Source organism: Bidens hawaiensis, unplaced genomic scaffold (assembly GCF_021521415.1).
Source record: "Bidens hawaiensis isolate Kalapana, Puna unplaced genomic scaffold, B.hawaiensis_p1.1 tig00014643_1, whole genome shotgun sequence".
Classification (NCBI taxonomy): Eukaryota; Viridiplantae; Streptophyta; class Magnoliopsida; order Asterales; family Asteraceae; genus Bidens; species Bidens hawaiensis.
The window spans coordinates 505,837-519,016 of record NW_027492277.1 but is presented as its reverse complement, the minus strand read 5'-3'; the positions used below and the strand labels follow the sequence as shown (position 1 = coordinate 519,016).

At 36.6% G+C, this 13,180-nt stretch overlaps 1 protein-coding gene across 1 annotated transcript; it reads left to right on the top strand.

Annotated features, from left to right (window-relative positions):
• Nucleotides 1-2,171: 2,171 nt before the first annotated feature.
• On the top strand, nt 2,172-11,342 carry LOC143547129 (glutamate decarboxylase 4-like). The gene is made up of 6 exons (XM_077038627.1): nt 2,172-2,257; nt 8,868-9,072; nt 9,172-9,372; nt 9,567-10,035; nt 10,480-10,532; nt 10,833-11,342. Exons 1-6 carry the CDS (start codon nt 2,172-2,174, stop codon nt 11,316-11,318), a joined length of 1,500 nt encoding a protein of 499 aa, XP_076894742.1. The 3' UTR covers nt 11,319-11,342.
• The last annotated feature ends 1,838 nt before the right edge of the window (nt 11,343-13,180 follow it).

Below are 13,180 nucleotides of genomic sequence, written 5' to 3'. Positions count from 1 at the left end.
AAAAGAGATACAAAAAAACTCCATGGATCGATCCATGAAGGTTGAATACATATGTGAGAATAGAATTGCTATTCATTCATAATTTTTTCTTGTCTTTATCATCTTAGACCTATAAATTTTATTAATTGAATTTTACCACATTCATCTTCTACACTCAAAATGCATATAAATTTATTTAATAAAAAAAGGTAAAGTTTATTTCATTAAAAATATAAATATTTTGATTATATTGTTATAAATACCCACATATCTGTAATCGCTATAATTTAATTAATTAGTCATTTGATTAAAGGATTAATTTATATGTTTTGATTCTACTGACATAAATATTTTTTCATTAAAAATAGAATAATTACATATATTCTCTTCCTAAGTTCCCTTATTACATATTTACTCACCCCTTAAAAATCAAATACATATTTTCCCTTCCTAAACCACATATATTACATAATTCCCTACTTCATTAAAATTAACTAAAAACTGACCATTTTACCCTTAATGAACTAGTTAAAAACTTATTTACATATATCCCCTTTCTAACAACAATAATTACATATATCCCCAATTTAACTCAAAGTGAGTCCGTGCTAAGACAAACATATCGAAGCTATTAAGAGGCTTAAGGAGGAGGTATATGTAAAAGTTTCTTTTATTATTATTATTAGTACTTTGGTGTAGCTAATGTTACAAAAGTGAAATGAATATTATTATTATTATTATTATTATTATTATTATTATTATTAGTACTTTGGTATAGCTAATGTTACAAAAGTGAAATGAATATTATTTAATAAAAGAAGTAGTAGTCTGAGTTGTTTATTTGGACTTACTCAAATGGACATATATCTAGATTTAATAATTTAAATTTATGGATATTATTTTCGAAACATCACTCGACGCACTGAAATCTTAAATGATACAAATTGAAATTCATCTAAAATGTTTGTAAACTTTTATAAAACTTTTAATCCCCTTATTAATTTTATTATTATTAACACATTATTGGAGTCAATTTTTTAATCGTTAGCAAATGTCAAAAATATTTTTTACATAGTTAATAAGCTAAATATTTCTAACATGGGTGGCATATGAACAAATTTTGTCACATAATAAGGGTAAAAGGGTAAATTGCATGTCAAAAGAGGAAATATGTAATTATGATTTTAACATTGGGGAGATATGTAATTAAGAGGCTTAATGAGTAGATATATGTAAAAATCCTAATACTTTAAGCGGTAAATTTATGCTAAGAATGAATATCCAAGTAATATGTGTCCATAATTATTTTCTTTTATTAGAATAGGTAGATATTTATATTCTAAATTTAAATAATATAAATAAATGGGGAATGGTGAATGGGGTATAACATCATTTAAATGATGAGGTGACGGGTGAATGAAAAGCTAAGATGATAGATAATACGATGAATCTTTCAAAATGACAGAGAACACAACGAGTAGCCTAACAGCCTAATATGATTTACTTTATTTTGTGGACTCGTAGTGGTTTTTTTATGCTTCTAACCTTTACCTTTTAATTATGATAATTATAATTTTGTGGTGAATATGAAGCATGAGTTTCTTAAAGGGAACTAAAGTTCAATCCTCACTTACAATATTTTGAAGGGGACAGAGGTGGCTCAATGAAGGAAGATTGAAATTTTTGTGATCTTCGGTTTGATCCTGAGGACGTCCCGGGTTTATCACCAGTGGGCCTTCGGACAGGTAGGTTTTCCCCAAAACTTAAGATAACTTGAAGACGCTTAAGGGTTTTGTTTAAATCGGTCAGCTGACGATAACCTTTTATCATTTAGTCATCTCGTACGAAGTATCTATGTATTCTATCAACTTCAAAAAAAAAATATATGCTCAAACACAAAGACACATGTCATACTCTATTGGTCAAACATGCATGCATGTTCATCAATTTCATTTACGAAGTTCGTTTAGCTGTATGCTATATAAGCTACACGTGGCTAGACACACAGACCACAATAACACGTACTTACCAAAAGCAGCCTAAATAATAAACAAATCATCATTCAAGCACATAACTTTGACTACCTTAAAATACAATGTTAATGCAAGAGTACGTGTCACCTCTGCTGATGTATATATATCTTTCCGGTGAAGTCGTGGGTGAATCCAAGCAAGCAATCATTCAATTAAGAAATGGTGATCAGCAGTACGACCGCCGATTATGATCAGAACTTGCACTCTACTTTTGCTTCTAGATATGTTCGTGCTTCTCTTCCAAGGTATACATGCATACAAGCTTTACATAAACTTTAGTTTTAATCCTTAGAATGCATGATTCGAGTTGCGGATTTAGCCATTTAGGTATATTCACTAAGGTTCAAACAGATGAAAATAATATATTTGCTATTAACAAATGTTTTAAAAACCGGTTTTTTGCTCGTACCGGATTGGGTTAAAAAATAGTATAACCGGTTGAACCGGGTTATACCGGGAGGTTCAACCGGTTGAATAGTTTACCTTATAATTTCTTATAAATACAACTTTAACTCTAAAAATAATCCAAAAGTAAACGATTTCATAACAAAAAATAATCCAAAAGTTAATCCATATTAAAAAAAATAATACAAAAGCACTCAATTTTAAAAAAGCAGTCCTAAAGTTTACACGTTTAAATATTAATTGTTGAGTTAAACGTAATTTTAATAAAATATAGGCAGCAAATATCAAAATTTTCTTGGACATAAAATCGATTTGGCAGTAAAAACCGGTATTTTAGAAAAAACCACCGGTACGATGTTTTAGCAAACCGGCCAAAAATTCGCTCAAAATACCGGCCTACTGTGCGAAATCCGGTTCAACCGGCCGGTTTAAACCGGTTTTTAAAACACTGCTATTAACCGAAACTAAATTGTTTAATTGGGTTTGCGGTTCCAGATATATGTATTCTGTTCAAACTTCCTGAATCACAATCAATGCTTATTTAAAATTTGTCATTTAGCCTGATTAAATTATTCATTTTAGCCAATCTTATTTACACAACCAATTCTAACAACAAATAGCGATTATTTAATAATGTCGATTGATACTGAAAATTGAACCATAGTCAATCTTATTTTACCCTACCAATTCTCCAATTCTGATAATATATGATGGCCATTTGAGTTTTTGGTTGAAGCGGAAAAACAAGACATATACGAATCAAGGTTTATATTATCATAATTACAACCATCACTGTACCAAGTATATCAAACAAATGTCAAAAGCTACAAGTAGTGTTGTGGGAGAGTGAGATGTAGACAAGCCTTACCTATATCCCTAGAGATCGATAGAGAAGAGACTACATCCAGTGAGATCCCCGGCTTAGAGCAAACAATATAACTGTAAAACAAGTATAAACTATAGAGTATTAAAAAAAGCGTAATATGTAGTTCTAATGAAAGAAATTAAAGAAGAAAAAAAATAATAAATAAAGTAATAATAATAATAATATTAATGAGAATAACATTGCAAAATAATTTTCAGATTTTCAGCATCATTTCTAATAATCTTTATATATTTTTAGATATGATTAATGGTATATTTAACTAGCTTATTCATTGCCTGCATATCCTCATTCTTATTTAATGAGTTGTTGTAACCTTGGCTTATTTAACCCTTTGTATTTTTAGTGTAAATTAAGCTTTTCAATCATACAAATCTGTGTTTATATGGTATCAAGAGCTTCACACTCAAACGAGTCTTGATCCTCTTCATTTTTTTTTCTCCGTTCACAATTCCGGCTACCACCATGGCACCACAAACTGTCATTCAGATTACTGCCTCCACCCATTTCAACATTAACCTCACCACTGATAACTTCTCCAGTTGGTGTAAACATGTTCAATCAACACTCATCGGAATGGACTTGGTTCATTTCATTACAGGAAACAAACCAGCACCGACAGAATTTCTCGATGCGGAGCGAACGAAATCAAACCCAGATTTCTTCACTTGGTATCGACAAGACCAAATGATTTTAGCTACTCTTCTTGGTAGCTGCTCAACCGCAATCCAGCCATTGATTGCATCTGCTGAAACATCCCGACAGGCTTGGGAACTGCTCGTAACGAGCTATGAAAACTCGTCTCGGTCAAGAGCCATATCGCTAAAAACTAAACTTGCCTCTAACCCGAAAGGAAGCCATTCTGTTGCTGAGTATCTTCGTGATATGAAGATGGTTGCTGACGAACTCGCTTCGGTTCAAGAACCTGTGAAGGATGAAGACCTCATGGTCCATATTCTTTGTCAGTTGGGTGAAGAATTCAAACCTATTGCAACCTCTATTCGCTACCTTGGTTCAAAAATTACCTTTCCAGAATTGTTTGAGAAACTCATTGACTATGAACGAGAACTTAATCTGCCAGCTGTCCCATCTCAACCCACCATGACTACGGTTAACTACACCACTCGCCAAAACTGTAACTTCAACCAATCTACCTCCGACCGCCGCAATAATCAAGGAAAATCCAACAACAGGAACTCTCGCTCTTGGTGGACTTCTAATGAAGGCGCTCGCGAGACTCGCTCTAATATTTATTGTCAGTTTTGTCATTTTGCAGGTCATGAAGCAAAGGAGTGTAGGAAACTCGCGAGGTTTCTTCGGGAAAATCATGTCAAAACAGAAATTCCTTTGAACTCCAACAAGTCCTCACTAACCGCTAATGTTGCTACTTCCTCATACATGTTTGATACCGGCGCATCAAATCATGTTGATCCCGACCGTGCTTCTCTCCATTCCGTCTCCGATTATGGCGAACCCGAGGAGATTGTTCTTGGCAATGGTAATACTCTTACCATCACTCACATTGGTCAATCCTGTTTTCCAATGTCACATGGTTCTCTTTCTTTAAAAGATGTCTTATGTATCCCTCATTTCAAAAACAAACTTATTTCGGTTGCTAAATTATGTAAGACTAACCATGTTTCGGTGAAATTTTTCCCCACTCATTTTTTTGTCAAGGACCTTCGCACGGGGGCACGTCTAATGCGGGGAGAGAATTACCTTGATGTCTATTATGCCAGTCTTCCTTCTTCGCCTCAAATAAATGCCGTTTCCACCACCTCACTTCAAGATTGGCATCACAAGCTTGGACACCCATCTATTCAGATTTTCAAAAAGATAGCTAAACGCTTAGATTTAAATTTCAACTTTCATAATTTTCATTGTAGCTCATGCTCTATCAATAAAAGTCATAAAACCTCATTCGGCTTGAGCTCGTTTACCACTACCAAACCTTTGCAATTAATATACTCGGATGTTTGGGGACCAGTAGAAAAATCCATTGATGGTTTTACTTACTATGTGATTTTTGTTGATTTTCATACTAAGTTTATTTGGCTATATCCAAGGAAGCATAAATCTGATGTATCTATCTTGTTTCCCCAATTCAAATCATTTGTAGAAAAAAATTTTCAGACACCTCTAATATCTCTCTTTACCGACAATGGTGGTGAACACATTGGTCTCACCACCTATCTCCAATCTCAAGGAATCTGTCACTTCACTACTCCACCTCATACTCCGGAACAAAATGGTGTCGCTGAACGTCGTCATCAGCACATCGTGGAAACCGGATTATCTCTTCTTCATCACGCCTGACTTCTTCTTTCTTTTTGGTCACATGCTTTTCAGACCACGGTTTATCTAATAAATCGGTTACCTACTCCCATCCTTGATTTCAAAACCCCTTACACTCTTCTCTTCTAAAAACAACCAACCTACACTAAACTCAAACCCTTTGGGTGCCTATGCTACCCGTGGTTTCGCCCGTATGCAAAGTCCAAGCTTCACCCACGCTCCGAGCAATGCATTTTCTTGGGCTATTCACCTTCTAAATCCGCCTATAAATGTTATGCCCCTACCACCCGTCGCCTTTATCATTCTCGCCATGTTGAGTTTGTAGAAAATCACTTTCCTTTTCATACTCAACAAACCTCTTCTTCTCTTATTCCTAAGGTGGATTCATTCTTTGGTATACCTCCTGTTACACCCACTCCAAACACACAAAACCCTGCACCTTACCTATCCCAACAGTCCACTTCACACGACAACCCACTTCACTCAACAGCCCAGAACTCCACTTCACTCAACAACCCACTTCACCCACCTTCTGGGCCTGACCCTCAGCCCAACAACTCAACCACGTCTCCTCTACCTCAATCCTCCTCAAGTCCATCTCCTTCTACACCTCCCTCACCACCTCAAAGCCCACCTTCACCCGAGCCCACTACCTCCTCCTCACCACCTTCTTCCACTACTTGTGCATCATCCACCTCCACATCCTCCTCACCAAATGTGTCCCATATCTTACCAACTCAATCTCGTCGCCAACGCAAAACGAACCCGAAATACTGCAACTCTAGCCTGGTCAACACCACTACACTTCACCCAATTCCACCATCTGTCGAACCCACCACTCACACTCAAGCCTTAAAAGATCCCGAGTGGCGTAAAGCTATGGATTGTGAATTCAATGCACTCCTCAAAAATGGCACGTGGTAACTAGTTCCTCCCATGCATCACAAACCGATTGGATGCAAGTAGGTCTTTCGTATCAAACGTCGACCTGATGGTTCCATAGACAAATACAAAGCACGTCTTGTTGCAAAAGGTTTTCTCCAAGAGCATGGCGAAGACTACTTTGAAACTTTTAGTCCGGTTTCAAAACCCGTTACTATTCGTATGGTCCTTAGCATTGCCTCATCTCAAAATTGGCCCCTTCGCCAACTAGACGTAAATAATGCTTTTTTACATGGTACTTTGGATGAGGATGTCTACATGTCCCAACCACCTGGTTACGTTCATCCGGACTTCCCTAGTCACATTTGTCGTCTTCGTCTCTTTACGGGCTCAAACAAGCACCTCGTGCTTGGTATTTGGAACTCACTAAGTTCCTTTTACACCTTGGTTTCAAAAAATCTCTTGCTGATCCATCATTGTTCATTTACAATCACGGGGGCACCGCATGTTATTTTCTAGTATATGTCGATGACATTGTTATCACCGGCAACACCGGTTCTTTTGTTGAGCAGGTCATCCGTTCGTTATCCGACAGGTTCTCCATTAAGGATCTTGGCATGCTACATCATTTTCTTGGGATTGAGGTCATCTTTACTGTTAATGGCCTCTTCCTATCTCAACATGCCCACATTCAAAATCTGCTTACAAAGTTCCACATGGATGGTGCTAAGTCCGTCGCTACACCTCTTAGCTCCACCGAAACACTTGCCCTTGTTGATGGGTCATCCAAAATTGATCCTACACCATACCGACAACTTGTTGGTTCCCTCCAATACCTCGCCTTTACACGGCCCGATGTGTCATTTGCCGTAAATCGACTTTCTCAATACATGCATGCTCCTACAGAACGGCATTGGCAAGCCCTAAAACGGGTCCTTCGGTATCTTAAGGGTACTATATACCATGGTCTATTCCTCAACCGTGGTTCTCGGCTCGATCTTCAAGCATTCACCGACTCGGATTGGGGTGGTACTATGGATGGGGGCCGCTCCACCACAGCTTACATCCTCTATCTTGGTTCCAATATCATCTCGTGGCGTTCCTCACATCAAAAATCCGTCTCTCGCTCTTCCACCGAAGCCGAGTACAAAGCATTAGCAAATGGTGCCGCCGAACTAGCCTGGGTTCAAAACCTACTGTTGGAACTTGGTTTCTCAAAGACAGCCTCATCACCTACACTCTTTTGTGACAATGCGGGGGCAACTTATTTATGTGCGAATCCTATCTATCACTCACGCATGAAGCATGCGGCGTTAGACTATCATTTTGTTCGAGAAAAAATTGCAAATGGATCACTGCGTGTTCATCACATCCATTCTGAAGACCAACTGGCTGATGTGCTCACGAAACCACTAAGTCGTGGACCATTTCTTCGTTTACGGTCCAAGATTGGAGTATCCGATGGCTCCTCCATCTTGCGGGGGCATTTTAATGAGAATAACATTGCAAAATAATTTCCAGATTTTCAGCATCATTCCTAATAATCTTTATATATTTTTAGATAGGATTAATGGTATATTTGACTAGCTTATTCTTTGCCTGCATATCCTCATTCTCATTTAATGAGTTGTTGTAACCTTGGCTTATTTAAGCCTTTGTATTTTTAGTGTAAATTAAGCTTTTCAATCATACAAATCTGTGTTTATAAATAATACTCAGCAGGTAAAGTTATGGCCGGTAACATATTTTTAACCAAAACTATACCCTCTCCTCAAAGTCTTTAACCTTATTCATACGCGTCTTCAAGAGGAACTATCAACAACCAAATCTTCGGAGAGGTGATATATGTTTATCAAACCATGCCTAATCATCTCATCCCAAGCCGATTTGGACATGCTTTACTCCTCCCCTTTATATTATGATAACTGTTAGTATATTATATAATAGGTGACCATGAAATTTTTTTTCCTAGAGAGTAAAGATGAAATACCAGAAAAAAAACATGGGAAACTAACAAAATCTAGTTGTGAGGATCCACGCGTTATGCTGGGCTCGTAAAAGTGTATTCAAAAGAGAGAAAATAAAATTCAGAAATTATATTTGCAGCCAAAGAGTTAATATGTTGCCTAAATCTTATCTATGAGCCTTGCAAAAATCTCAAATGTCTTTTGGATGTTGTCCAAGATTTTAAAGATTGCACATACAAATATATTCATAATATAGAATTAATAGATCACACAGGGTTTACTGAAATCAACAGCATATTATGCTATAACTAAAATAGTTAAACAAACAAGTAAAATAGTTCTATTTCTCGTTATATATTAAGTAATAGCTGGGTATAATCAGACCAAGCTTTTATGTGTAAAGGTTAACATAAATAAATGCAGGTTTAAAATGCCTGATCAACCAATACCTAAGGAAGCTGCTTATCAAATAATAAACGACGAGTTAATGCTCGATGGCAATCCGAGACTGAATTTGGCATCGTTCGTCACCACATGGATGGAGCCCGAGTGTGATAAGCTTATTATGTCATCAATTAACAAGAACTATGTTGACATGGATGAGTACCCTGTCACCACTGAACTTCAGGTCTATTAATAATTCTACTAATTATTTAATATCTATTTGTGCATATATAATCTAGTGGATCTGTTGATCTTATCTTTACTTGTGTTTTTAACGTTGTAGAATCGTTGCGTAAACATGATTGCACGTTTGTTCCATGCTCCCATTGGGGAAGGCGATACCGCTGTTGGTGTGGGCACTGTGGGATCATCAGAAGCGATAATGCTTGCAGGTCTTGCCTTCAAGAGGAAGTGGCAAGAAAAGAGAAAATCCCAAGGAAAAACATATCATAACCCCAATATCGTTACTGGATCTAATGTGCAGGTGCGGTTACAATGTATTCGCTAAGTTTTCAGTTGTTGAAATATGTCTATGTCAATGTCAATCCATTTATCATTGGTTCAGTTGGCATTAGTTTTATATCTAACCGGTCAAATCAGTAAATTAAAAAACTTGGTTAAAAATTTTAGAGTAAACTGAGTAACCGATCCATTGCTCATGCTTGTATTGAAATATAGGTTTGTTGGGAGAAGTTTGCGAGGTACTTTGAGGTCGATTTGAAAATGGTAAATTTGACGGAAGGTTGTTATGTTATGGACCCTGTGAAAGCTGTTGAAATGGTGGATGAAAACACGATTTGTGTTGCTGCAATTCTCGGTTCTACAATGACAGGAGAGCTTGAGGACGTTAAGCTTCTTAACGATCTTCTAATGAAAAAGAATAAAGAAACAGGATGGAACACACCGATTCATGTTGATGCTGCAAGTGGAGGGTTTGTTGCGCCTTTTCTATACCCGGATCTTGAATGGGATTTTCGGTTGCCGCTTGTGAAGAGCATTAATGTGAGTGGTCACAAGTATGGGCTAGTGTATGCTGGTGTCGGTTGGGTTGTGTGGAGGGCGAAAGAGGATTTACCTGAGGAGCTTGTGTTTCATATAAACTATTTGGGATCTGATCAACCTACCTTTACACTCAACTTCTCTAAAGGTAAAATATATATGTTGTCCACAACTAATGCATTTTGTGTGGTTCAGTTTTGTAACAAAAGTGAATGTGAAGTTGCATAATGTTGAACACATGAAGTTATTTTGTTACGTATATAAGTGTTAAATATGAATACCGGATAGATTGACCAAAGACTCTTTTTATGTTGGTTGTAGTAACTTCAGTTTCATTATTTAATTGAACCCTTTTTGTCTACATTGGTCAAAGGTTGTTTGCGTTCAAAATAATTGAACTTTTGATCAAAATTTGACTTGTTTCATTTTTCGAGTTTTTATATTCTTTTGGCCGATTAAATATGTAACAAATCATAATCGACTCATTTGTTAGGAGATTAGTCAAAATTTCTAATGGTATAAATACAAAGGCCTCTTTCGACATACGTCAGATACAATAATTAACTTGAATTTCTTATAAACATGGACACAGGATCGAGCCAGATAATTGCACAGTATTACCAGTTTATACGGCTTGGCTTCGAGGTAACCACTTCACGCGACCTTTGCAGACGTTGTTCAGTGATTAACGTGACATAAATAATGCTACAGTTTTTTTATATAGTTACAACAATGTTATAACCTGTTTAAAAAAAAATATTTATGAGGTTTTGAACATTTTGTATACACCTTAGTGAACCGGTTTATTTTAGCTAAAATAATATAATCATAACTGGCTGATTTGCCAGAAAACGGCACGAAAGTGTCACTTCACCACAGGTCCACTACTATGCATACTCTTGGACCGTATGCACAACTTCTCATTATTATGTTTTGACTTAACAGGGATACAAGGATATCATGAAGAACTGTAATGAAAATGCAATGGTGCTTAAAGAAGGGCTAGAAAAGACGGGTCGGTTTGATATAATCTCCAAAGACATCGGAGTCCCTTTACTAGCCTTTTCTCTCAAAGACAGTTCAAGATACACCGTGTTTCATATATCAGAGTCTCTACGACGATTTGGATGGGTTGTTCCTGCATACACCATGCCACCTAATGTGCAACATATTTCTGTTCTTCGAGTTGTGATTCGTGAAGACTTCAGCCATAGTTTGGCAGACAGACTTATAGCGGATATTGTCAGAGTGGTTAACGAGATGGAAGCTGCGCATTCAACTGACAACACGAGGCATGCAAATTCTACTGGAAACACGAGAAACAAACATGATGGTGAGGCTAGTGAACATAGCAAGAGGGAAATGCATCTAGGAATAAGCAAATACTGGAGGAGGTTGGTGCATGGTAATAAAACTAGCAGTGTTTGCTAAGTTAGTTTTTTGTTTCATCGAATATGAAACTAGCTTATCGTATGATCATCGAGTATGATCATCGAACATGTGCTTTATTTAAGTAGTCAAATAATCCTTAAGTTTGTAAAAATCAAATCGATGTCCCTTTGATTTGGATCGGTTTGTGCATGTATTTTTTCTCTTCTGTGTTTAACCGTTTCTTTAACACCCATGTACGAATCCCAACATAAACCACACCAGGTTTCCTTTAGCCTGTTCCTGGGTAGGTGCAAATGCTCGATCCTGCCTTAACGCTTTTCCTCAACCCCACTTACCTCATCTATAATTCTTGGCTATGTGCCCCGACATCCTACAGTTATGGCATGCACGTTGGGCCGTTTATTCATCACCGGTGTTTATTCCGTTAATGATTTCGTGATTCGTGAAAACATTAATCTAAACATGAACCGTCTGTGTTTCATAAAGATATCCAGTCACATACAAATCCAAAAATACTACAAAACCACTATTAACAAAAGTAAGGTATTGGAAAAATGGTTGGGATTCTCATGAAACCAAAATTAGAAAGTTATATGTGAATGAATAGAGCCTCATCTTCGTGATAAAAGTGTAGCACTCAATTTGCATCTTTAAGTTCAACAATAAAATAGTACTAAGCTTACAAAAGCAATTATTTTGCCAACTCCATTCCCAATTAAAACCTATCTAGGAACAATCTCCAATATCGAAATATCATTTATTGATATGTGGGATGACTTTGATATTTTAGGTTTTGCTACGCCATTACTGCTACATGTAGTTGAACTAAATTCATATACGAGTGGCATTTCAGGATCATCAGTGTTACTGTTCACAAAAAATGCAGGCTTAGATGGTACTGGGATGGTAACAGAGAAGCTGTTAAGCATAAGAACAACTGAAGCCATGGTTGGCCTATAGACAACATTTTCTTGAACACAAACCGACGCAATATGGATGCTTATGACGATGTCGTGCAATGAGCTTGATCCCGCTATCAACATGGGACCTATCATATTTGGCACTGTACGTCCCATTCCACCAACTTTTCCAAGCTTAGAAGAGTTTAAGAATTTTGTTTTTAGTATAGATACTTGCAACATTAATAGGAAAACTAAGTTTTAATTTGCAATAAAATTTGTCTTAGAAATAATAGATTTCGTTTACATATGAATATTCTTACAGAATATGAAATTGGAAGGTAGATACATACAAAGACACTTCAAATTTTGATCCCACTACATGCTGCAATTTGCTATAGTTATTGACTAAATGTTTATATGTTCTAGGCTGCTTCCATGATTGCGACAATGTATAGAAGTTGGGCATATTGTCAGACGCAAGAACGAAGGCACTGTATAGCAAATAAAAAGTTTGTTATCCTAATGTTAAAAGTATTTTTATAATAGCTGAGAGCTCCCTTTTATATATATTTGATGTACATATTTTGATGGTATAATACCAAGGTGCATCCAAGGTTACAATTTATGGCTTCCTATAGATTCTACAAAAGCAATAAACTAGAGATGGAACGTGAAGCCATTGAACGAGTAGGCTTAAAATCTGTTGATGACTGATAATAGAATGAGTAGTACTGAGTAGGAAGTTGATAGTTGTTAGTTATATATCCGTGTAGTACATAATACTGTCGCCGTTTACAAATGTTAACACACCTCAGTCTTCACAAAAAAGGTCTCGCGGGCTCAGATTCGATATGCATGTTATGGATTAGGGGCGTGCATCATTAGGTTTGCAGCCTTAACCAAAATAGAGCTGAACTTAAACTTTAAAAAATAAGTTGTTCTTTTTCTTTAATGGACCTGAGCAGATTGCCCCCGGCCCATTTCATGCAGATAACAATT